This window comes from Thalassophryne amazonica, chromosome 17 (assembly GCF_902500255.1).
Source record: "Thalassophryne amazonica chromosome 17, fThaAma1.1, whole genome shotgun sequence".
Classification (NCBI taxonomy): domain Eukaryota; kingdom Metazoa; phylum Chordata; class Actinopteri; order Batrachoidiformes; family Batrachoididae; genus Thalassophryne; species Thalassophryne amazonica.
The window spans coordinates 69,473,945-69,501,282 of NC_047119.1; the positions used below are offsets into that span (position 1 = coordinate 69,473,945).

General features: G+C 40.6%; 1 protein-coding gene across 2 annotated transcripts in view; it reads left to right on the forward strand.

Moving 5' to 3' along the window:
- The window catches only part of nadk2 (NAD kinase 2, mitochondrial), a 42,207-nt gene extending 15,656 nt beyond the window's left edge, over window positions 1–26,551 (forward strand). The window contains exons 2-12 of one of the 2 annotated variants that reach the window (XM_034192460.1): window positions 2,905–2,993; window positions 3,114–3,202; window positions 8,246–8,327; window positions 8,477–8,560; window positions 20,990–21,129; window positions 21,466–21,559; window positions 21,863–21,958; window positions 25,360–25,415; window positions 25,492–25,545; window positions 25,640–25,763; window positions 25,840–26,551. In XM_034192460.1, coding sequence (XP_034048351.1) covers window positions 2,905–2,993; window positions 3,114–3,202; window positions 8,246–8,327; window positions 8,477–8,560; window positions 20,990–21,129; window positions 21,466–21,559; window positions 21,863–21,958; window positions 25,360–25,415; window positions 25,492–25,545; window positions 25,640–25,763; window positions 25,840–25,978 — 1,047 coding nt within the window. In that variant the 3' untranslated portion in view covers window positions 25,979–26,551. Of the gene's footprint in view, window positions 1–2,904; window positions 2,994–3,113; window positions 3,203–8,245; window positions 8,328–8,476; window positions 8,561–20,989; window positions 21,130–21,465; window positions 21,560–21,814; window positions 21,959–25,359; window positions 25,416–25,491; window positions 25,546–25,639; window positions 25,764–25,839 lie in introns of both variants that reach the window. The other variant, XM_034192459.1, reaches the window with a different exon arrangement.
- Window positions 26,552–27,338: the final 787 nt, after the last annotated feature.

A 27,338-nucleotide genomic window follows, 5' to 3' on the forward strand; every position in this document is an offset into this window, starting at 1 on the left:
TGACTTGGCTTCTTTGCTGGTCCCGCATCCGTCTCGCAACAGTAACACCGGAGGCAGTGAGCAAAGAAACAGCACGCGCATTGTATTCTGCTTCTCCCCCAGAAGAAAAAAGAGCGCCAACAACTACCCATAACTGTGTTCTTCACTCGGAAAAAGACACCTGCAGCGAGGTGTGACTCAGTGGAAAAAGAGCGGAGCGGCGCTAGGACGCAGAGGCGCAATCAGAGGAACTGTGAAATACTGGTGAGTCACTATTAATAATTTCTTATGTGTCCAACCTCGTAGGTTGATCGTTAAAATTAAATTTGTTAGTTCTAAAAGCCATCATAATTATTTATAGGAAAATGTTCTATTTTTATTTCTCAAACAAATGTTTGGGCCTGAAAACAGGTTTTGATCTTTGGTTTCATTCTATAATACTGAACTTATTTTTCTACTAATGTTTGAACTTTGAGAGTGTTTACACAGGAGAGAAAAGTGAGAAAATGTTTATACACTTTTCTCAAACAGGCATTAAGTGTGTAGTGAGGGGTTTTACAGCCTTAAAGCGTCTATAATAATTGTAAAAAAAAATAACGCTGACTACTTCGCGGATTTCGCCTATCGCGGGCTATTTTTAGAACGTAACTCCCGCGATAAACGAGGGACCACTGTATTCAGTTTTCCCTCCAACAAATCATAAAAACCAAGACGGTATCGAAGCTCAGTCAAAGCTATTACTTACGCACGTTTTCATTGGTTATTTCAAAGCTTATGACCAATCAGCGCAAAGGTTATATACTCGTATGCGTTTCTCCCGCCCTTTCTTCGGTGTTGCGCACACACACACACACACACACACATACACACACACAGTCAGTGGATTATGTAAACAGACATTTTAACGTTATTGTAGTGTGCTAGAACATTGTTATATATACATGTATGTGTGTGTATATTATATACATGTATACACGTGATGACAGTGTTATAGGTGGAGATCACATCGACTAAATATAAACCTTATATGGTCTGACAGTTCAATGGACATAGAACATTGGATTATACATGTACATGTATTTGAGGATACACATGTACATGTATGTTTGTTGACAAGTGTGCCATGCTGAAAGTGGAGAATGCTGAAAATCAAGTAAGTCTAGTTATGAAAAATATTTTGGTCACAAAAATACACATGTACAGTAGATGGTCTTAGTAAGGGTTTACAGTTTGAATTATAGATATGAACACCTGGCATTTATAGTAGTTTTTAATATCATTTTAGTGTAATTTACATGTTTTAAAACAGCAAAAATGCTCCGCCCTGGACCCGTCGGGGCCTGCGGCCCCTGGACCCTGGCTTATTTTCCTCTGAAAATCGAATTTGCCTGTCTCATCCCTGATTGCTAGAGAGATGGTTGTTCTTCTCAATGCTGGAGCTCTCATTGAGTGACCATCTGGTTCTTGGACTCCTCCCTTATTAAGGCCCTTTTTTCCCAATCGCTGACTTTATTTATTTTTAATAAATCTGCAAAAATCTCAACCTTTTTTCACATTGTCATTATGGGATAGAATATGTGTAGAATTTAGGGAAAAAATGAATATCATCTGATCCACATAACAAAATGTGGAAAAAGTGAAGCACTGTGAATACTTTTGGATGCACTGTAACAGTAAAAACAACACTCCTAAAGAATTAAGCCGAGGGTTCTGGGGCAAAAATATAAATCTCCATAAATCAGGTTCCTCATTAAGAGCAGGTTGAGAAGATTTGTGGTTCCACAAGCAACTGTCCAATCTGTTAAATGAAACACGTGACAAGACCTAATGTCCTTGAGGAAGGAAGTCCAAATTAATACACAGGAATTAACATTTGTTCTGAAGGTCCAGAACCTCATGATCACAGCTAAGCAGGTAAATGATGGCATTGGAGGAAACCAAAAGTAGCATTAACTTGGTCTTTGTCTTGGTGATAATCTGCAAGCTCTTTTCTAATTATAATTTTTATTTTTTGTTCATTTTAGAGTAATGGGTTTGTCTGTGGTTACTTCATGGTGGTGACTGCTCAGATAAAGGTGGAAAATCTACATTTCTGTCTGATGCCTCCAAATCCTTCATCACTTCCTTTGTTGTGAACTTTAGAACAAATTAGCTGCAGAGCTGCAACAAGGAGACACGAAGAACAGTGTGGCTGATGAGACCCCTGTGCAGGCGCAGAGTATTAACTCTGTGGATAACTGGTCATTGTAGAGTATTAACGCTGTGGATAACTGGTCAGTGCACAGTATTAACGCTGTAGATAACTGGTTAGTGCAGAGTATTAATGCTGCGGATAACTGGCTGCTGCAGAGTATTAAGGCTGTGGGTAACTGGTCAGTGCAGAGTATTAATGCTGTGGATAACTGGCTGCTGCAGAGTATTAAGGCTGTGGGTAACTGGTCAGTGCAGAGTATTAAGGCTGTGGGTAACTGGTCAGTGCAGAGTATTAACGCTGTGGATAACTGGTCAGTGCAGAGTATTAACGCTGTGGATAACTGGTTAGTGCAGAGTATTAAGGCTGTGGATAACTGGCTGCTGCAGAGTATTAAGGCTGTGGGTAACTGGTCAGTGCAGAGTATTAACGCTGTGGATAACTGGTTAATGAGGATCATGTCTGGAGGCAGGAGCAGGTCAGGTTACTGACAACAACAGGAACACGGGGAGGAGACAGTTGGGCAGGTGAATAACAGAGAAGTCTGAAATGACAGATCTTACTTGAAAGATAAACCAGATAAATTAAATTATTTATCAAGCAAAATGTAAGAAGTGCTTAAAAATAAAGGCCGGGGGGGGTCGAGTTCCCTTAACCTTGCCCTCGACTGCCAAATCGCATGGCGTGTGTTGTGTTGCCTAATTCTGGCTGTTGTGCTGGTGTTTGTTTTGCAGCTTGCTATGAAAGGCTCCAACTACAGCGGCCTGCTGGAAAGGCACAACATCCACACTCACAACGTGGAACACATTGTGAAGAGCCTGCGGTGAGCTGCGACCCTTCACACGAACGCCAACAGATTCAGAGGAGACAGAACGACGCTTTACTGGCTGGAGTAGAGTTTATTTAAAATAAAACTAACTGCTTTGTGACTCTGGATTCACAGGAAAGCTGGTATCGAGGTGAGAGTTGTGAAGAGAGGAGAATATGATGAAGTCGTCGTGCGATGGGCAGATGCTATCATCTCTGCTGGCGGTAGGAATAAGTTAAGATAAATTGTCAGAATAAAAAATATAAAACAAAAGAATCGATAGGTTACATGAGTAAGTCTTTATACAGGCTCATCCGGCTGGTGCTCATCCCCAGATACTGTGGGGTGAAGTGGATGAGAGTCTGTGGGTGCTTTCACAATTAGGTATGGTGCATTCAGAAAGTATTGATAGCACTTCACTTTTTCCACATTTGCTTCAATGTTACAGCCTTATACCAAAACTAGCGTGTTGCCTGTGGGGATCCACAGGCTCTAGATTGGATCATGTTTATATAAAATAGGTGGTATTAAATTGTGCAAAGTTTCTATAATAAGTTGGAATGGTGCATGAGTCCAGGTCTCTGGAGAGATCTGAAAATGTCTGTGCACTGATGCTCCCCATCCAACCTGATGGAGCTTGAGAGGTGCTGCAAAGAGGAATAGATAAACTGCCCAAACATAGGAGCACCAAGCTTGTGGCATCATATTCGAGAAGACTTGAGGCTGTAATTGCTCCAAAAGATGCATCAACAAAGTATTGACACAGCAGAGGCAGTGAATACTTAAGTACATGTGATTTCTTAGTTGTTTTTTTTTTATTATTAATAAAATACATTTTTAATTAAAAAAAAAAACTTTTTTATGTTGACATTATGGGGTGTTGTGAGTAGAATTTTGAGGGAAAGGATGAATTTGATCTATTTTTGAAATAAGGCCATAACAACAAAATCTGGAAAAAGTGAAGCACTGTGAATACTTTCTGGATGCACTGTATTGCTGTGGTGGGGGGGAAATCAATGTCAATTTTTTTTTCCAATATTGTGCATCCGTGCATATGTAAATACAAAAAAAAATTCTGACATTTTTGGAATATTTCTGATGTGTAATTGTGGTAGTTTGCTTTCGATGGACCTAAAAGTAGGTGGCGGCAGGTATGACAGAGCTGTGGCAAATCTAGGAGAGACCATGGGTGTGCTGTCCTTCTGTAAATTTTTGGAGAAAAATTGGGTGCTATTTTGTGGCTTCGGCTGTATTTTTAAGTGTCATGATTATTGTCTTTTTGTGTACATTTTCATAGTACAACTTGTACTGTAATCAGTGATAATAAGCATGCAACTGGTTTCATTTTGTAGACGGGATCCTTTCAGTAGATCTATGGGCATATGGCTTCTTTGTAATCCTCTGCAGAATGCCATCTGGCTTGGTAATATATCTACAGTGATTAGCGTTGTGTGCATGTGATTGTGGTTAATGTGAAGCACTCTGTTAGTACTGTATGTCTAATGTATGAAGCCTTAACTGGAGGCTCTTGGAACAGTGTCTAATGATTTTATTTAAAAATGCATGTAGTGTGTGTAGTGTAGCAGAGGATCACATATAAGAGTGAGAAAGAGGACTTTGTAGCATAGAGTCGGATATAGCGAAGCTGGAGGATGGAGTCACACCTGGCCGTGTGCAGTCAAGGAGCATGCACTACCATTACCAAAGAGGGAAAAAAATGTAATTATTTTAACTTAATAAAATAATTTTTATTAAAGTGAACCAAAAACAGGTAGGTACAACATTTATGGTCCATGTAAGCCCTTTGTAGTGATTGCCCTCGGTGCTTCCACATTCACTCAACACGCGCGCTGTATTGCACATCCAGGTACTTTTTGCCTTCATCGGTAATGGCGGCCGCGGCCATATAAGCACGGCACCATTACATTAGCGCTATAGGGAGTGCACACTGTAGCTTTGCTCTATCTATAAGTCTATGCTTTGTAGCTATATTCTGACCACTATGCTGTGTCCCTCCAAAGTTTTAAATTGCAGGGTTGATTTTGTCAGGCATTTGGATAATTTACCTTTCAGTGTCTAACAGCTGAAATATGTTTGTTTTTTAACTCTTCTCCACTACTGGCTGAGGGCGTTACTAAGGTTTCACTTTCTGAAGACATGATCATATGGGTGAGTGTGGATGACTGACTCTTCCTGTTTGAGTGGATCACAACATCACATCATGTGCTTGGTTTGACATGAGGTGGCTACACGTGGTGGGAAACAAATTACATTTTTTGGAAGTTGCTGAAAGTTGCTGGGACACACGGCTGTAGTAATGGAATTCCTGCTGCCATAATTTAACGGCCCTGCACAGGACAGTATTGGAAATAAATAGAAAAGTGGAAAAATAAGAGCAAGGCAGCTTGTCTTGGTGTAGACCAGTGGTGTCCAAAGACGTTCCATAAAGGGCAAGAGAGTGCAGGATTTCTTTGCAGCCACTGATTCCAGCACGGTGATTCACTGATGAACTCACCCCATCTGCTCAAGTGATGTTCATGAGTGGGCGGCACAGGTGGATTAGTGGTTAGCACTGAGCCTCACAACAAGAAGGTTGTTGCATGGCTCCCACCCTTTTTGTGTGGAGTTTGCATGTTTCCCAGTGTCTGTGTGGTTTCCCCTCGGCATTCCGGTTTTCCTCCCGCAATCAAAACATGCATATGTAGGGTCTGCTCCTTTCTCTGCCCCTGAATAAGCAGTGTCCTGCTGGAGTTGGTCCCAGGTGTGCTGGACTGTTACTGTCCAGCACGTTACATTGTTTTGAGGGGTGTGTAACAATCATTTCTCTACGTTGATTGTGGACCCATTGGTTCTGATTAGAAGCAGTGCATCCACAATTACAGATGTCAATCGTGACTCACCTTTTCTGCTGATTAAAGTCACAAACAGGACTCCTCTTTTTTTTCTGCAAGAATCGTCCACTGCTTCAATTTTGGTAAAGCTCAGGCGGGCTGTGATTAAAGCCAAATTGGATTTCAATGAAACTTGGCTCAAAGAGGGAACCTACCAACAAACGAACTTTCCCAAAATTTTTCAACCAAAAACCAAATGGTGACATTGCCAGGGGTCATCAAAGTTCAAGGCAAAAATACGCAAAAACTGATATTTTATTAAATTCCCATCTTTCAAGTGGTGTAACATTCAGCGCCATCAAGTCCCCAAGCTAGTTTAACTATCATATGACATAAGGAGGCAAACTCTTTCATCAGACATATAGTTTGGTGATGTTGATGGCATTGTGCACCCTAGGTAATGCAGATGGCATGTCTTGTCCAAGGACATAACAGGTGGCATGGAGCACACAACTAGACTTGAACCCCAGGTGACGTTTTCAGTCCAAGTCCCATCCCACAGAGTTCTACAGGTTACACCAGGCCTGCCAATAAATTTTACTGAATAATATATTATCGATAACATGCTATGCCGTTGATATACCATCTTTTCTGGAGTATAAATGAAGTTATGTTTTTTGTTTGTTTTTTGGATTTGTTTTTTAAACACAGTTTTCCTGTGACTTGTATGCTAGTCTCACTACAATGGGCTTATGCAACTTACATACTGAAAAATAACGATTCCACATATTTTTGTTACGATGGAAACAAGAAACACGTCATTGTCAGACTCCAGAGATAAAATGCAATGAGCAGTTGTCCTTATTTGAAACAAATATGAGTAAACATCTCTATTAAACCAGCAAATGTGCTTAGTAAACACAACCGAGAAACAACTGACTAATTAGTCATTTCAACATTTAACTCAATTAAGTCAATTCAACATTGAATGCTATGAAATTACACACAATAGGGGTTGGGCTTCTTGTGCAACCTGTGCAAGTGTCTTATTGCCTGAACTTTGACTTCATGGACATGTTTAATGATTCATTCATTTAATGTTAAAATATAAAAGGAAACAGCTTTTTCAAATAGCCTTTGTTTTGTTTAGAAGCATAACAGCAGCACGACAAGTGAGCTGAACTCTCGGGACATTTTCACCAGGTGGAGGTCTCCACTGCACTTTAGACCTCTTGAGTTTTTTGGAGGCACATTCCTCACATTTTGAAGAGCAGAGATGTTCTCTTCTTCTGTCTGGACTTCAGGTCCATCACTGGTATTGAGGCAGAAGGATTTTCAGGCTGTCTGTGGAAAGAAAGAATCAAGACATTGACTGTTTGTCAAATAACAGGTTTTTTAATATGAAGCTTCAGACACTGTGTCATCCAGAGTGTTCTGATTGGAACAGTGTGAAGTGTGGCTTTCTGAGCTCTGCATTTATCCACATGTCAGGACAGGGAGCAGTTACGCATACAGTGTCTAAAGAATGCATCTGTTCAAACATAAATACAGATTAATTAAAAAGAAAGGTTGTTAAAACAAAGTCCCAACTGAAGATTGGATGATTGTCCTATCTACAAGAATGACAGGGCTGTGATAATCAAAGAGTCCCTTTCATCTGTTCATGAGTCCCCAAAAAGTTGCTTGATACCATAGCCAGCCTATACACAAGTATTGTGCTTGACAAATGCCAGTTTTCATGGGCATTGATCAGGGATGAGTTCTGGCTCCTCCACTGCTAAGTGGCAAGTAACTGGGACATTCCTGTTCAGAATGATTCTTGTAAGCCCCATTCTTGGCACAGAGAGCTGCACAATAGTTCTTCTTGGCTGTTTTGTGTCCAGGTATGAGCTACAGAATTGCTGCATTCCAAACCTTAAGATGCACAAACACACATTCAGTCCAGTGTTTTATATTTATATAAATCAATCACCACATGCTGTAAGGTATCCTTAAAGTGGTGTGCATGAGGACGCACGAGCAAGCATGCTGTCAACAATGGTGAGGATAACACTCCCTAGTGTGTGTGTGTGTGTGTGTGTGTGTGTGTGTGTGTGTGTGTGTGTGTGTGTGTGTGTGTGTGTGTGTGTGTGTGTGTGTGGTTTGTTTTGTTTGTTTTTTGTTTTTGTTTTTTTATCTGGAAGAAACCTCAAGCAGACCAGACTCGGTGTGGTTGCCATTCCATCAATACAGAACAGAAGGCACAAAAATGGTTGAAAGAACATGCAGTAACTTTCCAGAAAAAGTTGCAGCTGAGACAATTAAATATGGTTTATTGTTCACCGAGGTGAGATAAATACACAACAAGAGGACCAGACACACAGCGTACATCGAGTCTGTGTCAGTGCAGGAGGTTTGGAATCTGAAAGTGTGTCTAACTGCAGTTTGTTTTTTTAGGTGACGGGACAATGCTGCTTGTTGCCAGTAAGGTTTTAAGCAAAGACAAACCTGTCGTCGGTGTTAACACAGACCCTGAGAGGTAAACTCAACAAATAAATCACATGGTTATATCATATGAGAACGATTTTGGCTGAATGTTTCACTTTCACTCTCATTTCAAGATTCTGTGGTGTTCCTCTTTGAGGAATTACATTCTCAGTATGACCCATTTCTCTTTTTCAACTAAAGGTCAGAAGGTCATTTGTGTTTGCCTGTACGTTACACTCACGCCTTTCCAGAGGCCCTGGAGAAACTCTTTCGTGGTGAGTTCAGGTGCGTATTTATCCATAAATAATCTGAGTGCTGCTCTGCTGTTTTTTTTTTTGTTGTTTTTGACTTTCCTCTTGGAAAACTGGCTTCATTGACTGAACTGCAATATGCTCACTTCTGTCAGATCAGCTTGATTATTTAGTTGTCATGCTGTTAGATAGGATGGAGTTACAAATCAAGCTGCGAGGTTGGAAAGCTGCCTGGTTTAATCATTCTGCTTAATTCAGGAGAATATCTGTGAAACTCGAGAAAGACAAACGTCACTAAATTTAAACTTTAAGTGGAAATAACATATTGATCACAGATCAACAATAAAAATTATTGTTATTACTGTTGTTGTTATTGATGTTATAGAAGCAGATGTGATGCATTGCAGCCTCTTGGTGTCACTGGTAGAAACTACTGCTTTAGTGCCTTCTAATGTCAAACACAGTTGACAAAACCTTTCAGATTGATGATGAAATACTGATGTGGTATTGTGCAAGACCTGGTAATTCCAGGTCGTTCTAACCAGCTGACCTGTGTTGCCACCTCGTGTGACTTGTAGAAGTTATTGCTTTAGTATTACAGCTCATGTGAAATACAGCAGAATGACAATACTGACATTTCAACATGCAAGTGGCAAAGGATGTTTTAGAAGCATGCACATTGGTCAAGGCTGGTTTATACTGGATAACTGTCAGATATAAAAAAAAAAAAATGGGTGACTTAGACAGTGAGCCAGTGAAGAGGAAGATGCTGAATAATCCCACAGTCCCATACTGCAACCACATGACTACACAAATAACCCCTGATTTCACAGAGTCTGTGGCTGCTCCGACACCGTGCTTGTTTGCCAGGATTTCAGAATACATCCTGTGCCAGTGAGCATAAGTTATTCATTTAAAACTGAAGTTGTTAGGATGGGCATCCAGCGTGAAATGTGTCAAATGCCAATGCAGATCTGACTGTTTACGCTGTGGTGAACCTGTTAAAAAAAAAAAAAGGAGCAGCTGCATAAACAACAACAAATAATGTAAGGTAACAAAGAATTTTGGGGGTCACAGAAGTGTAGAACGCAGCAGGCAGTGCAAACTTGGAAGAGATTATTCTTCATGGTGTGTGTGTGTGTGTGTGTGTGTGTGTGTGTGTGTGTGTGTGTGTGTGTGTGTGTGTGTGTGTGTGTGTGTGTGTGTGTGTGTGTGTGTGTGTGTGTGTGTGTGTGTGTGTGTGTGTGTGTGTATATACACTCAACAAAAATATAAACGCAACACTTTTGGTTTTGCTCCCATTTTGTATGAGATGAACTCAAAGATCTAAAACTTTTTCCACATACACAATATCACCATTTCCCTCAAATATTGTTCACAAACCAGTCTAAATCTGTGATAGTGAGCACTTCTCCTTTGCTGAGATAATCCATCCCACCTCACAGGTGTACCATATCAAGATGCTGATTAGACACCATGATTAGTGCACAGGTGTGCCTTAGACTGCCCACAATAAAAGGCCACTCTGAAAGGTGCAGTTTTGTTTTATTGGGGGGGGGGATACCAGTCAGTATCTTGTGTGACCACCATTTTCCTCATGCAGTGCAACACATCTCCTTCGCATAGAGTTGATCAGGTTGTCAGTTGTGGCCTGTGGAATGTTGGTCCACTCCTCTTCAATGGCTGTGCGAAGTTGCTGGATATTGGCAGGTACTGGTACACGCTGTCGTATACGCCGGTCCAGAGCATCCCAAACATGCTCAATGGGTGACATGTCCAGTGAGTATGCCGGCCATGCGAGAACTGGGACATTTTCAGCTTCCAAGAATTGTGTACAGATCCTTGCAACATGGGGCCGTGCATTATCCTGCTGCAACATGAGGTGATGTTCTTGGATGTATGGCACAACAATGGGCCTCAGGATCTTGTCACAGTATCTCTGTGCATTCAAAATGCCATCAATAAAATGCACCTGTGTTCTTCGTTCATAACAGACACTTGCCCATACCATAACCCCACCGCCACCATGGGCCACTCGATCCACAACATTGACATCAGAAAACCACTCACCCACACAATGCCACACACGCTGTCTGCCATCTGCCCTGAACAGTGTGAACCGGGATTCATCCGTGAAGAGAACACCTCTCCAACGTGCCAAACGCCAGCGAATGTGAGCATTTGCCCACTCAAGTCGGTTACAACGACGAACTGGAGTCAGGTCGAGACCCCGATGAGGACGGCGAGCATGCAGATGAGCTTCCCTGAGACGGTTTCTGACAGTTTGTGCAGAAATTCTTTGGTTATGCAAACCGATTGTTTCAGCAGCTGTCCGAGTGGCTGGTCTCAGACGATCTTGGAGGTGAACATGCTGGATGTGGAGGTCCTGGGCTGGTGTGGTTACACGTGGTCTGCGGTTGTGAGGCTGGTTGGATGTACTGCCAAATTCTCTGAAACGCCTTTGGAGACGGCTTATGGTAGAGAAATGAACATTCAATACACGAGCAACAGCTCTGGTTGACATTCCTGCTGTCAGCATGCCTATTGCACGCTCCCTCAAATCTTGCAACATCTGTGGCATTGTGCTGTGTGATAAAACTGCACCTTTCAGAGTGGCCTTTTATTGTAGACAGTCTAAGGCACACCTGTGCACTAATCATGGTGTCTAATCAGCATCTTGATATGGCACACCTGTGAGGTGGGATGGATTATCTCAGCAAAGGAGAAGTGCTCACTATCACAGATTTAGACTGGTTTGTGAACAATATTTGAGGGAAATGGTGATATTGTGTATGTGGAAAAAGTTTTAGATCTTTGAGTTCATCTCATACAAAATGGGAGCAAAACCAAAAGTGTTGCGTTTATATTTTTGTTGAGTGTGTGTATATATATATATATATATATATATATATATATATATATATATATATATATATATAGTCAAACAACTCCGCAGTGGCAAGGCCCCAGGGGTTGATGAGATCCGTCCAGAAATGCTGAAGGCTCTGGGTGTGGAGGGATTGTCTTGGATGAGACGTCTCTTCAACATTGCATTGAGATCTGAGACAGTGCCTATGGAGTGGCAAACTGGGGTGGTGGTCCCCATATTTAAAAAGGGGGACCAGAGAGTGTGTGCTAACTACAGGGGCATCACACTACTCAGTCTAAAGTCTACTCCAGGGTGCTGGAAAGGAGGGTTCGGTCGATAGTCGAACCTCGGATTGAAGAGGAACAATGCGGGTTCCATCCTGGTTGTGGAACAACCGACCAGCTCTTTACTCTCACAAGGATCCTGGAGGGTTCCTTGGAGTATGCCCACCCAGTCTACATGTGTTTTGTGGACTTGGAGAAGGCGTATGATTTGATACCCTGGGAGATACTGTGGGAGATGCTGTGGGAGTATGGAGTGAGGGTGTCCCTTCTCAGGGTCATCCAATCTTTGTACTCGCAAAGCGAGAGCTGTGTTCGGGTGCTCGGCAATAACTCGGACTTGTTTCTGGTGGAGGTTGGCCTCCACCAGGGCTGCACCTTGTCACCAATCATGTTTGTGATATTCGTGGACAGGATATCGAGGTGTAGTTGAGGGGAGGAGGGTTTCCAGTTTGGTGGGCTCAGGGTCTCATCACTGCTTTTTGCAGATGATGTGGTCCTGTTGGCTTCATCGGCCGGTGACCTCCAACACTCACTGGATCAGTTCGCAGCCGAGTGTGAAGCAGCTGGGATGAGGATCAGCACCTCTAAATCTGAGGCCATGGTTCTAAGCAGGAAACTGATGGATTGCAGACTCCGGGTAGGGAATACGGCCTTGCCCCAAGTGAAGGAGTTCAAGTACCTCGGGGTCTTGTTCATGAGTGAGGGGACGATGGAGCGTGAGATTGGCCAGAGAATTGGTGCAGCAGGGGCAGTATTGCATTCACTCTACCGTACTGTTGTGACGAAAAGGGAGCTGACCCAAAAGGCAAAGGTCTCAATCTAATGGTCAATCTTTGTTCCTACTCTCACCTATGGTCATAAGTGTTGGGTCATGACCGAAAGAACTAGATTGATGGTACAAGTGGTCGAAATGGGCTTCCTCAGGAAGGTGGCTGGTGTCTCCCTTAGAGATAGGGTGAGAAGTTCGGTCATCCATGGGGAGCTCGGAGTAGAGTCGCTGCTCCTTCGCGTTGAAAGGAGCCAGCTGAGGTGGTTCGGGCATCTGGTAAGGATGCCTCCTGGGCGCCTCCCAAGGGAGGTGTTCCAGGCATGTCCATCTGGGAGGAGACCCCGTGGAAGACCCAGGACTAGGTGGAGAGATTATATCTCCACACTGGCCTGGGAATGCCTCAGGTTCCCCCAGTCAGAGGTGGTCAGTGTGGCACAGGAAAGAGGACTCTGGGGTCCCCTGCTGGAGCTGTTGCCCTCGCGACCTGAATCCGGAAAAGCGGTTGAGATGAGTGATGAGTGTAGACACACACAACCCCAATTCCAATGAAGTTGGGACGTTGTGTAAAATGTAAATAAAAACAGAATTCAGTGATTTGCAAATCCTCTTCAACCTATATTCAATTGAATACACCACAAAGACGATATTTAATGTTCAAACTGATAAACTTGTTTTTGTGCAAATATTTGCTCATTTTGAAATGGATGCCTGTAACATGTTTCAAAAAGCTGGGACAGTGATATGTTTACCACTGTGTTACATCACCTTTCCTTCTAACAACACTCAATAAACGTTTGGGAACTGAGGACACTCATGATTGGGTATAAAAGAAGCATCCCCAATGGTCTCAGCTGTTCACAAGCAAACATGGGGTGAGGATCACCACTTTGTGAACAACTGCATGAAAAAATAGTCCAACAGTTTAAGAACAGTGTTTCAACATCTGGAGAACTTTCTACACATAAGCGGCAAGGCGGAAAACCACCACTGAATGCCCGTGACCTTCAATCCCTCAGGCGGCACTGCATTAAAAACCGACATCACTGTGTAAAGGATTTTACCGTGTGGGCTCAGGAACACTTCAGAAAACCATTGTCAGTTAACACAGTTCATCCCTACATCTACAAGTGCAAGTTAAAACTCATGGATGTCGTGTCCTCTGGACAAAAGAGGCAAAAGACCATCCAGACTGTTACCAGCTCAAAGTTCAAAAGCCAGCATCTGTGATGGTATGGGGGTGTGTAAGTTGCCCATGGCATGGGCAACTTGCACGTCCGTGATGGCACCATCAATGCTGAAAGGTACATCCAGGTTTTGGAGCAACACATGCTGCCATCCAAGCAACGTCTTTTTCGGGGACGCCCCTGCTTATTTCAGCAAGACGATGCCAAGCCACATTCTGCACGTGTTACAACAGCATGGCTTCATAGTAAAAGAGTGCGGGTACTAGACTGGCCTGCCTGCAGTCCAGACCTGTCACCCATTGAAAATGTGTGACGCATTATGAAGCGCAAAATATGACAACTGAGACCCCGGACTGTTGAACAACTGAAGTCATACATCGAGCAAGAATGGGAAAGAATTCCACCGACAAAGCTTCAACAATTAGTGTCCTCAGTTCCCAAACGCTTATTGAGTGTTGTTAGAAGGAAAGGTGATGTAACACAGTGGTAAACATACCACTGTCCCAGCTTTTTTGAAATGTGTTGCAGGTATCCATTTCAAAATGAGCAAATATTTGCACAAAAACAATAAAGTTTATCAGTTTGAACATTAAATCTCTTGTCTTTGTGGTGTGTTAAATTGAATATAGGTTGAAGACATGGGTTAAAGTTCTCCGTCACCACGACGGATTTCCATCATTTGGAAAATTTAACCACACATACGCGTGTGCACGTGGTGTCATGCATGTTTTGGGGCAGAAATGTGATTTCACTGTCAAAGCAACATCCCATTCTGCGCTAATCAAAGCAGCAGCAGTGTCAGCGTGGACTGTGGAGGAAGGGACTGTGTGAATTTTCCTTCCTCTCCGCTCTGTTTACTGATTGCCATGAGCCGTGGTCCTTCTCCTCCCTGTCTTCGTGAGAACATTGGCCGACCTTCCCCAAGTAGAGTGGGGTGTGGCTTTGCTTTGAACCAATGAAGCAATGATCCGTCTCAATGCTTCGATCGTTTGTTGTATCATTTCACTTTATCTTAATTTTCTCCCACTAAAACCCTAAAGAGCATATGTCTGTGAGTAATATTTACCTTTTTTATATTAAACCGACCTGTTATGGTCTTCTAAAACAGTTGATGGATGTATTTTAGAACTTGAAAACGGGACCGATGCTAACGCCTTAGCATGTCTATGATGTTTTCAGTGTTAAAGTTAGCATTAAGCTGTTCACATCTCAGCACAGTTTGTGTGCATATTTTTTGTATAAATAATTAATGGCTTAGTGTTTGTTGTTGTAAAAGAGTCAAATGTATTATGAATTGTTTTTTATATACAACCCCTGGCAAAAATTATGGAATCACCGGCCTCGGAGGATGTTCATTCAGTTGTTTAATTTTGTAGAAAAAAAGCAGATCACAGACATGACACAAAACTAAAGTCATTTCAAATGGCAACTTTCTGGCTTTAAGAAACACTATAAGAAATCAAGAAAAAAGATTGTGGCAGTCAGTAACTGTTACTTTTTTAGACCAAGCAGAGGAAAAAAATATGGAATCACTCAATTCTGAGGAAAGAATTATGGAATCACCCTGTAAATTTTCATCCCCAAAACTAACACTGCATCAAATCACATCTGCTCGTTGATATTGACCCTATGCCATGACATTGACCCTATGTGTCTTTTTGCAAGGAATGTTTTCACAGTTTTTGCTGTATGGCAAGATGCATTATCATCTTGAAAAATGATTTCATCATCCCCAAACATCCTTTCAATTGTCCAAAATATCAACGTAAACTTGTGCATTTATTGATGATGTAATGACAGCCATCTCCCCAGTGCCTTTACCTGACATGCAGCCCCATATCATCAATGACTGTGGAAATTTACATGTCCTCTTCAGGCAGTCATCTTTATAAATCCCATTGGAACGGCACCAAACAAAAGTTCCAGCATCATCACCTTGCTCAATGCAGACTCGAGATTCATCACTGAATATGACTTTCATCCAGTCATCCACAGTCCACGATTGCTTTTCCTTAGCCCATTGTAACCTTGTTTTTTTCTGTTTAGGTGTTAATGATGGCTTTCGTTTAGCTTTTCTGTATGTAAATCCCATTTTCTTTAGGCGGTTTCTTACAGTTCGGTCACAGACGTTGACTCCAGTTTCCTCCCATTCGTTCCTCATTTGTTTTGTTGTGCATTTTAGATTTTTGAGACATATTGCTTTAAGTTTTCTGTCTTTGATGTAATCCTTTGTCTACCAGTATGTTTGCCTTTAACAACCTTCCCATGTTGTTTGTATTTGGTCCAGAGTTTAGACACAGCTGACTGTGAACAACCAACATCTTTTGCAACGTTGCGTGATGATTTACCCTCTTTTAAGAGTTTGATAATCCTCTCCTTTGTTTCAATTGACATCTCTCGTGTTGGAGCCATGATTCTTGTCAGTCCACTTGGTGCAACAGCTCTCCAAGGTGTGATCACTCCTTTTTAGATGCAGACTAACGAGCAGATCTGATTTGATGCAGGTGTTAGTTTTGGGGATGAAAATTTACAGGGTGATTCCATAATTTATTCCTCAGAATTGAGTGATTCCATATTTTTTTCCTCTGCTTGGTCTAAAAAAGTAACCATTACTGACTGCCACAATCTTTTTTTCTTGATTTCTTATAGTGTTTCTTAAAGCCAGAAAGTTGCCATTTGAAATGATTTTAGTTTTGTGTCATGTCTGTGATCTGCTTTTTTTCTACAAAATTAAACAACTGAATGAACATCCTCTGAGGCCGATGATTCCATAATTTTTGCCAGGGGTTGTATATATATATTAATAGCAACAACAAAAGTAATAATAACTAATATTGCTACAATACAATTTTAGAGAAACAGACAAAAAGAACCTGATAAAACAAAACACAACAGAAAAGGTAAAACCAACTAACAGCATAAATAAATATAGAAATAAATAACTGTTTCCTGTGAACACCTGGTGACTCTTAAACCTCCACTTCATCTCTGTTTTATTTAAGTTTAATGACAATTTGTTTCGGTCAAACCACATCTAAGCTGTGTTTTTACACAAGAAAAAAATTAAATGCAGTAAACTGCACATTTGTGTCTTTTTTCATGAAAATAACTTATTAAAGATCACATATTACACTTTAGTCAGGCCTTTAAAATACTTTTGTGGACTCTTGCCGTAATATGTTGTCAGTGGTTGAGATAGTTGCTGTAGGCATCTAAAAATGAAGCCTGATGGAAATCTCTCTGTGGTGTGTCAGTGATATATGTCAATCAATCAATTTTTTTTTATATAGCGCCAAATCACAACAAACAGTTGCCCCAAGGCGCTTTATATTGTAAGGCAAGGCCATACAATAATTATGTAAAACCCCAACGGTCAAAACGACCCCCTGTGAGCAAGCACTTGGCTACAGTGGGAAGGAAAAACTCCTTTAACAGGAAGAAACCTCCAGCAGAACCAGGCTCAGGGAGGGGCAGTCTTCTGCTGGGACTGGTTGGGGCTGAGGGAGAGAACCAGGAAAAAGACATGCTGTGGAGGGGAGCAGAGATCGATCACTAATGATTAAATGCAGAGTGGTGCATACAGAGCAAAAAGAGAAAGAAACAGTGCATCATGGGAACCCCCCAGCAGCCTAAGTCTATAGCAGCATAACTAAGGGATGGTTCAGGGTCACCTGATCCAGCCCTAACTATAAGCTTTAGCAAAAAGGAAAGTTTTAAGCCTAATCTTAAAAGTAGAGAGGGTATCTGTCTCCCTGATCTGAATTGGGAGCTGGTTCCACAGGAGAGGAGCCTGAAAGCTGAAGGTTCTGCCTCCCATTCTACTCTTACAAACCCTAGGAACTACAAGTAAGCCTGCAGTCTGAGAGCGAAGCGCTCTATTGGGGTGATATGGTACTACGAGGTCCCTAAGATAAGATGGGACCTGATTATTCAAAACCTTATAAGTAAGAAGAAGAATTTTAAATTCTATTCTAGAATTAACAGGAAGCCAATGAAGAGAGGCCAATATGGGTGAGATATGCTCTCTCCTTCTAGTCCCCGTCAGTACTCTAGCTGCAGCATTTTGAATTAACTGAAGGCTTTTTAGGGAACTTTTAGGACAACCTGATAATAATGAATTACAATAGTCCAGCCTAGAGGAAATAAATGCATGAATTAGTTTTTCAGCATCACTCTGAGACAAGACCTTTCTAATTTTAGAGATATTGCGTAAATGCAAAAAAGCAGTCCTACGTATTTGTTTAATAATGTATGTGCAAAATAAAACAAAACACTGCTCCAGGTATGTTTTTGATGAGAATATAACATCATAACTTTGTTACAAGGTCAGACGTTGATGTTGTGTGATAAAGACCTTTTAATAATAACTCCAAGAAATAATGGCAAAACTCACATGTAAATAAAAAACAAACAACAAAAAAATGATTAATCGATTACTAAAATAATCGTTAGTTGCAGCCCTAGTTTGTTTTAGGAGTGAGAGCATTTTACAGATTAAATGTGAATAAGCCAGTTTTGAGTTTCTCAGTGCGCATGTGTTTTCAAAACTGGTGACAGTGTTACTTTGTGCACAGCAGAACAACGTTGTCAGTTGCTTTAGGCCCTAATTTTGTATCTTATTGACTGTACAGCGACACAGCACCCATTTGGTGCATTCACCGAATTAGAACAGATCAAAATACTGCAGAAGACAAAGAATTTTTACTTAACTGAAGTGAGTTTTCTTTGTTTCAGACGGCTTCATACTCATTAAAATTCACCAGAATATACAAAATTTGACTTGCTCTTTTAAAAGATTTCTGGGGGAGATCTCCCAGACCCCCATAATCAATACTGTGTTTTTACTTCACAGATTGAAGTGAGTTTTATTTGTTTCAGAGGGCTTCATACCCCCAGACCCCCCAGAATCAAGATTACACCCCACCCCCCACCACCCTTTTATGTACCTTTATGTTCAAGTTTTGTATTCTTTTTATGCTTTGTCTGTCTCTCCTTAGAGGCTGTATAATGTGTTTATTGGATTTATTGAGGGGAAAAAACAGTGTGTGCCCCCACTACGCCACATTTTAGGGAATTGCTGGCATTGATTTTTGCCAGGAAAAAATTTCAGTCAGATGAAAATTTATTGCTTTAACCCATGGTTGAAGAGGATTTGCAAATCATTGTATTCTGTTTTTATTTACATTTTACACAACATCCCAACTTCATTGGAATTGGGGTTGTATATTAGGGGTGTCACAATACATGTATTTGTAATGAGCCATTCGGTATGAACACAAAAGTTTGGTGCGCAGAACTGCACGCAGAATACTCAAGACAATGCTGCACATGTGGGGAGGTGAGGATCTAGTAGTGGGGTGGAGACTAGGCGATCCTCTGTTCAAATCCCCATCTGGTTGGAAAATCAATCAAGGCCGTTGGGCAAGTCCTTAATCCACAAGTCCACAAATTGGTGTGCGAGTGTGAATGTGAGGCATCAATGTAAAGTGCTTTGAGCTTCTGATATAAATGGAAAAGGCACTACATAAATGCAGTCCATTTGACACACACATATTATAATTATCACTGTGTGTGTGTATACAATGATATTAATATAAGGTTATGTCATCCACGCCTAATGTATATCATTTCAAGTTATTGAGTCCACCTTGTCTAATCCAGTTGTTACTTGGGTTTAGAACTGTGTAATTGTGATTGGCATGACTGTGATGGATGGATTGATTCAGAATGCATTCCAAAATGCTGGACCTACAACCCCAATTCCAGTGAAGTTGGGATGTTGTGTAAAATGTAAATAAAAACAGAATACAGTGATTTGCAAATCCTCTTCAACCTATATTCAATTGAATACACGACAAAGACAAGCTATTTAATGTTCAAACTGATAAACCTTATTGTTTTTGTGCAAATATTTGCTCATTTTGAAATGGATGCCTGCAACATGTTTCAAAAAAGCTGGGACAGTGGTATGTTGGGGAGGACACTAATTGTGAGTGTCATGATTAGGTATTAAAGGAGCATCCCCAAAAGTCTCAGCAGTTCACAAGCAAAGATGGGATGAGGATCACCACTTAGTGAACAACTGTATGAAAAAATAGTCCAGCAGTTTAACAATGTTTCTCAACATTCAATTGGAAGGAATTTAGGGATTCCATCATCTACAGTTCATAATATAATCAGAAGATTGAGAAAATCTGAAGAACTTTCTACACGTAAGCAGCAAGGACAAAAACCAACATTGAATGCCCGTGACCTTAGATCCCTCAGGCAGCACTGCATTAAAAACCGACATCATTGTGTGAATGATCTCACCACGTGGGCTCAGGAACACTTCAGAAAACCATTGTCAGTTAACACAGTTCGTCGCTACATCTACAAGTGCAAGATAAAACTCTACTATGCAAAGCGAAAGCCATACATCAACAACATCCAGAAATGCCGCCACCTTCTCTGGGCCTGAGCTCATTTGAAATGGACAGACGCAAAGTGTAGAAATGTGCTGTGGTATGATGAGTCCACATTTCAGATTGTTTTTGGAAATCATGGATGTCTTGTCCTCTGGACAAAAGAGGAAAAAGACCATCCAGATTGTTACCAGCACATAGTTCAAAAGCCAGGATCTGTGATCGTATTAGGAGTGTGTTAGTGCCCATGGCATGGGCAACTTACACATCTGTGATGGGACCATCAATGCTGAAAGGTACATCCAGGTTTTGGAGCAACACATGCTGCCATCCAAGCAGTCTTTTTCGGGGACGTCCCTGCTTATTTCAGCAAGACGATGCCAAGCCACATTCTGCACGTGTTACAACAGCATGGCTTCATAGTAAAAGAGTGTGGGTACTAGACTGGCCTGCCTGCAATCCAGACCTGTCACCCATTGAAAATGTGTGGCTCATTATGAAGCACAAAATACGACAATGGAGACCGTGGACTGTTGAACAACTGAAGTTGTACATCAAGCAAGAAGGGGAAAGAATTCCACCTACAAAGCTTCAACAATTAGTGTCCTCAGTTCCCAAACGCTTATTGAGTGTTGTTAGAAGGAAAGGTGATGTAACACAGTGGTAAACATACCACTGTCCCAGCTTTTTTGAAACGTGTTACAGGCATTTCAAAATGAGCAAATATTTGCACAAAAACAATAAAGTTTATCAGTTTGAACATTAAATATCTTGTCTTTGTGGTGTATTCAACTGAATATAGGTTGAATAGGATTTGCAAATCATTATATTCTGTTTTTATTTACATTTTACACAACTTCATTGGAAGTGAGGTTGTAGTATTGTCAGGTTTCTAGCTCGTGACTGAGTGAAATCACTAGCCTGTCCCTCCCTGTCTTCTCTGTGGACTTCAGGTGGTTGTGGCGACAGAGGATTCGACTACATTTAGAGGGGACAGGAATTAATCCCACCCCGCTGGATCTTCATGAGCAGCAGCTGAGTTTGTTGCAACACAGCCAAGCTCACCGTGTCGCCACTGCAGACAGCCAGCGGAGTACGACTCCTCCACCACTTTCAGTTCCTCAGTCTGTCTTTGTCCTCATGTTTGCTTGCTGTCTGCTCTGTGTGTGGTTTTACGCAAATTGAAATTTTAAGATTGTGATTGTTTTTGTGAGTTTTGATGCCTCAACAGGATGTTTGATGTTCTTCCCCCAAAGAATAACTTTCAGTACACCAAATAAGTTCTGAAATTCAAAGGGAGATGTGGACAAACATCGGCACAGTGTACTGGGAGTATTTTCTTTGAAGCTTGCTCAGCATCACCACTCCAACCTTCACACATTGTTGCCTTTTGTTTTGTTTATGCTGATGATTTGGTTCTATTCCCCAGGGGCAGGACCACTATATGATGGATACTGTAAACCTATTCTGCTCCCTGTCAGGAGCCTGAATGAAATCTTCATCGGGGAGTCTCAGTCCTCCAGGTACCCTCAGCATACGGCGAGATGCATATCTTCTGTGTGTGTGTGTGTGTGTGTGTGTGTGTGTGTGTGTGTGTGTGTGTGTGTGTGTGTGTGTGTGTGTGTGTGTGTGTGTGTGTGTGTGTGGTGTGTGTGTGTGTGTGTGTGTGTGTGTGTGTGTGTGTGTGTGGTGTTGTTGTTGTTGTTGTGGTCATCACTTCTTCATTACCACCATGCTTTTGTCTCTGGCACTGATAGGGTGATTTCTGTTCATCACAGGGTGAAGTTTAAGTCCCTCAAACCCCATGTTAAACTCTTGCTCCATAGGGCTTCCTACTATGAGATCTCAGTGGATGATGGCCCGTGGGAAAAGCAGAAGAGTTCAGGCCTGAGCATTTGCACAGGAACGGGATCCAAAGCCTGGTTGGTACATGTAGCGATACTCAACATTTTCTGTTAAACATGAACCCTTGGTGTCGAGTGTGTGGCCAAACAGAGGCTGCAGTGATTAAAGATGATATTTGGACTCTGACTGTTGCTTTTAGCCATCAGTCATGAGGCAGAGTGGCTCTCTGCTTCTCCAGTGATCTTTGATCAGGAACCCCAGTGTTAAATGCTCACATCTTATTTAAAGGCTGTTAATGCAGTTTCGAGCCCAGTTAGATTTAGTTTTTTGTCATCAGGTGAGGCGCCATGCAGTTTTCCCTTTGTGGTAACTCTTTATATTAACTGCACGCTATAAAGCATTAGTAAAGCATTTATAAAGTGTAAGTAAATGCTTAAATAACTACTTGTAAAACATTTACAAAGCATTCGTTTTTAGTATCTACTCATTAGTAAGAGCATAAATAGATGGCTTAATAATTAATAAAATATGTAATGTCTTCATAAAACAAGTGATTTTTACATTTTTGATTTTTTTTTAAACCAGAAAGAAAGGTTGATCATTAATAGTTCTTCATTTACAAATGTAAAATCAGACATTATTCATTAGTGATAAAAAATAATTTACAAATTATATTTTGTCTTTACATTTTTTCCTCACAAATTATTAAGCCTCTACTAAGCATTAATAAACCATTAGTTGATGTTCAATGTATCAGTTATAACATTTGTAAAGATTGCATTCCTCAATGCTTTATGTATCATAACGTACAAAGCTCAAGTCTCTTTCCCCATCACTACAAGTATGCAGTTTTAAAGACTTTATGTATGAATTCTTCTTTCAATGTACGAATAAGCCTTAACTGAGCGTTAGTTAAGCATTTGTAATATCCTTGTTGTGATTAAATTTTGTTGTAACTAATTTGTATATGCTTAATTTATATTTTAATCACAATCTCAAACAGTTGACCAACTCACTTTATGTCCATTTCTAAATGCTTATCAATGCGTTAGTAAACTTAAATACTATTATAAAGCCTTTACAAGCTGTTAGTAAAATATTTGGTGTGAGCTCAACTTATGTTATGGTTAAATTTGCATTTTTAACTTATTTGTAGATGTAAATTACATATTATACTCAGAGTCACCAACAGTTGACCAATTCACTTTTATATGTTCATTTATAAATGCTTATCATTGTGTTAGTAAACTTAAAAATACTATTATAAAGCCTTTACAAGCTGATAGTAAAGTATTTGGTGTGAGCTTAACTAAAGTGATAGCTAAATTTGCATTTTTAACTCATTTGTAGATGCTATATATATGTGTTACGCAGAGTCACCAAGAATTGACCAATTCACTTTTATATATCCATTCATAAATACTTATCAACACATATTTTGTTTTGAGAAATTGGTACGGCGATATTAGACAAGAAGTATGGGTTCATTCGTCACACAATGTTAGTGATGTTCCGTTAGGAGGTGGTGTTGATTTGTGAGTAATTGAGCCACCATTGGTTGCTAACCAATAGCTAAATGTGGGTTTAGAACGGGTCGCCATTAGCCACTAAGCGATAGCTAACTATTAATGATCAACTATTCTTGAATGGTTTATAGAGAATTTAAAAATCATTTATAAATGTTTTATAAAGAAATTACATATTTTGTTATTAATAATTAAGCTGTCTATTTATGTTCTTACCAATGAGTAGCTCATAAAATAATGCTTTGTAAATGTTTTATAAGTAGTTATTTAAGCATTTACTTACACTTTATAAATGCTTTACTAATGCTTCATAGCGTGCAGTTAATAACAAGTGTTACCCACTTTGTTTTGGGGACATTTTTCCTTCAACAATTGAAATGCTTCTCACTTCAGTTCAGGTCCTGCGATCACTGTTAAACCGCACAACATTAGATTTTACTTGAAGGAGAAAAAAAAAAACCTTGGATGTGGGGCAGTAACATCGGACAATAAATCTTACAAATTTTTGTCAGCAGTCACATCATGGATTAATATACGAGAGAACAGTTCTGGTCGCAGCCATATGTGCCCTCATGCCGCCATTGAACTTACACCTGTGGGCTTTAAAAAAAATTTAAAAAACGCAACACAGAAGCGCAAGTGTCACTGCTCTCATTTCCAACAGATCCTGTTGATGTTTTCACAGCCAGCGCCCATGTTTTTAAAATGGGAAATTTTCCTGTTCTAATCTGTGAACATTCTTAACCCTCAAGTGACCAAGCTATTTTAGCAACTAATATGACTGAGTGGGGTTATTTGTCACCCTATTGACTTTATATTGGAATACTTCTGTATAAATGATTGTTTTAGGGTTCTTCATATTTATTTCACTCTCATTTATTTGTTCCTCATCCTTTCATCCTCACTCTGGGTCAGTCTCAGTGCTTGTGGGGCTGCAAATCTTGCTGTTCTCGGTCTGTTGGCTGCCTTGACTTAAGACACACTTACTTATTTTCCCTTTCATATGGCTAGCATACTGGTACAGTTTTATTTGACGCTTTTTATTCTTTTAATTCATTTTATTAGTAATTGGAGCGGGCCGCGGTCTCAACTTTACCTAAATTCTGGGTCTTTTAGTGAAGTTTAGGGCTAGTGGCCGGCGATCACCTTAGTATTTCTCTGTTTTTCTTGTTGTTTAATGCTGACAGATTATACAGTATTTCTTGTCTTTCTGATGCCTGATTCTGTTTTTTTTTCTCTCTGTTTAAGGTGCAGCTCCATCCAGAGATGGGAGTTGTGTTTGTGTTGGCGATCCTCCTGTCCTGTGCCCCAATTGCATTTCTTGTATATTCATCTGTGAATTGTTCTGTAATTTATGTTTGTAGCATGGCCCAAGCAGAGGGTCACCCCTTTGAGTCTGGTCTGCTTGAGGTTTCTTCCTCAGAAGGAGTTTTTCCTTACCACTGTTGCTCCGGGGGTTGGTAAGGTTAGACCTTACCTGTATGATGCGCTTTGAGGCAACTCTGTTGTGATTTGGCGCTATATAAATGAAAATAAATTGAAATTGTATTGCCTTGCAAAACAGTAAAATATAATGATTATAGTTGGCTAATTACAATACCATCTGAAGCTATAATGTTGAAAATCTCATACATCTTCCCAGGGTCATAAGTGACCCCCACACGTGTGGATTATATTTGCCACACGGATTGGCAGATCTTTGCAGAATTCTATGAACAAGCGCAGGACAAATTGATAAATTCATGGTAGGAAACTTTTTTCCCAATTAAAATTAGACAAATGGTGCACAAAAATATATGCCTGGGGTCATCAGTGACCCCACTCGGTCACCTGAGGGTTAAAATATCTTGTAAATCACTTCACAGGTGTTATCTCTTTTCAAAAACAGCATTTTTAGATTTAGAAGTGTTTATTTCTCACTAACTATTGATGTCTGATTTCGGTATCCACAGGTCCTATAACATCAACAAACTCACTCACCGAGCTGTGGAGGACGTTCTTAAGATCGGTAAGTTTGAGTGATGTGGTTTAAAGTCAGTTGGCCTCGTTTTCCAGCCAACATCTGACGGCAAAATGTGTTTCAGCAAAGTTGCAGTCGGGCGTCGATGTCCCACTCAGTCGCGACTTTATTGACAACGGTGAGTTCCCCATCCTCATGTTTTTTTGTTTTGCCCCCGTTTGTTGTGTGTGTGCGCGCACGTGTCTACTGACATTTTGTGTGTCTGTTTTCAGTTACTGATGAATACAATGACTCTCTGGTGTTCAGTCCGGACGACACGCGGCTCTTCTTCAGCGTCAGGGAGCCCATTGTTAACCGCGTCTTCTCCAGCAGTCACCAAAGAGGCTTCGCCACAAAGTCAGTTTGTTTGTGTTGAAGTGGTGCAGACATGTTTGAGTGAGCCCCCTTACAGGTAGACTTGTTTTTGCTGCAGGGTGTGTGTGCGCTCACGGTGCTGGGACGCCTGTATGGTGGTCGATGGCGGGACTTCGTTTGAGTTTAACGACGGCGCCATCACAACCATCAGTGTGAGTGAAGAGGATCGACTCCGGACGGTGGTTCTGGAGAACTGAGGAGTCCAACGCAGACCTCAGTGATTGTACCTCATTCAAATGGAAGGTTTTTAAAGGCCGTGGACTGAAATCTGAACCAAAGCTATCCGAGGTACTAGTTTTCACAGTGGGATTGGTTAGAAACTGAGGACAGAGATTGTCTGCTTTGGACACGTTGAGTTAAACTCGACCAAAACAAGCAGAAATGAAAGATTGCATTAATGTAAAGAATATTGGTGATTTTTGTTCCTCTTTAGCCTAAAGGATTGGTGTAATTTAAACTGTTTATCTTGATTATGCAGTGTTTTCCAACCTGTCTGGGTTCTTTTTAAAAATGGGCCATGTTAACATATCAGTTTCTCCTTTAGTCACATGCTTTCAACATAAGGGTGTAAAAGTACATGATGCTCTAAGTGGAAAAACGGAGGGGGATTTGAACACTAAAGTTGTTCTGATTTTTAATACCTTTGCCCGAATTCAGAGGTTGTGATCAGAGCGTTCAACTATTCTGTGGTCTGAATGCTGCAGGGAATTGAACTGGAAACACTTGAACCTGATCCTTTGTGAGCAAGATTTTTTTTTTTTTTTTTTTTTTTTTTTTTTTTTTGAGGGGGAAAAAATACAAAGCATTTTAAGCCGTTGTTGCCGATCATAAGGACAGAAAAGCCTGACAATGCACTAAAACGTGTGCGCTGAAACGATCATGAGCTGTTTCAAATTAAGTGTTCATCTTTGGACTGGCCACAAAATGTGTGTATGAGAGGCTCTTATTAACACTGTGTGATCTAATTGTGTCATAAAGCAAACCGTTACACAATAAAATACTACTTTTTAAGAAAAATGTTTGCCTGTTGTTTTTTCAATCAATCAGGTTATTAAATGTGTGTACTAATGAGTAAAAACATCTGCACAGGCAAAAAGGACCAACTGTCCTCTGACAAGAGGGTGTTGTGCTTGGTGACATCATAAGACATATGAAAGTGATAAAAGGAAACTTGCGTGGTGATCCACGGCCTCTAGATTGGGTAGTGTTTATAAAATAGGTAACTGATATTTTTCAAGGGTGGTAATAAATTAAGCAATGAGTTGGAATAGTGAGTGAGTGAGTCCAGAATGTTTTTAGAACCTTAGACCTCAAGACCTCTTTTAGTCAAGGAACTCAACCCTTTTGTTTCCTGTTAATTATATAATTTTTAATGTTAATTTGCTGTCTTAATGTATTTATAAATTGTTTAGCTTGTTGTATACACAGTTATTTTTGTTTCATTTTTACTTCTATTTTGTCATTTGATTTTTAAATGGACCACAATGGAAATAAGTTTTCACTTTCTTGTGTCATGTATTTTTAATGTATTTACAATTATATGCACCTGCACTCATG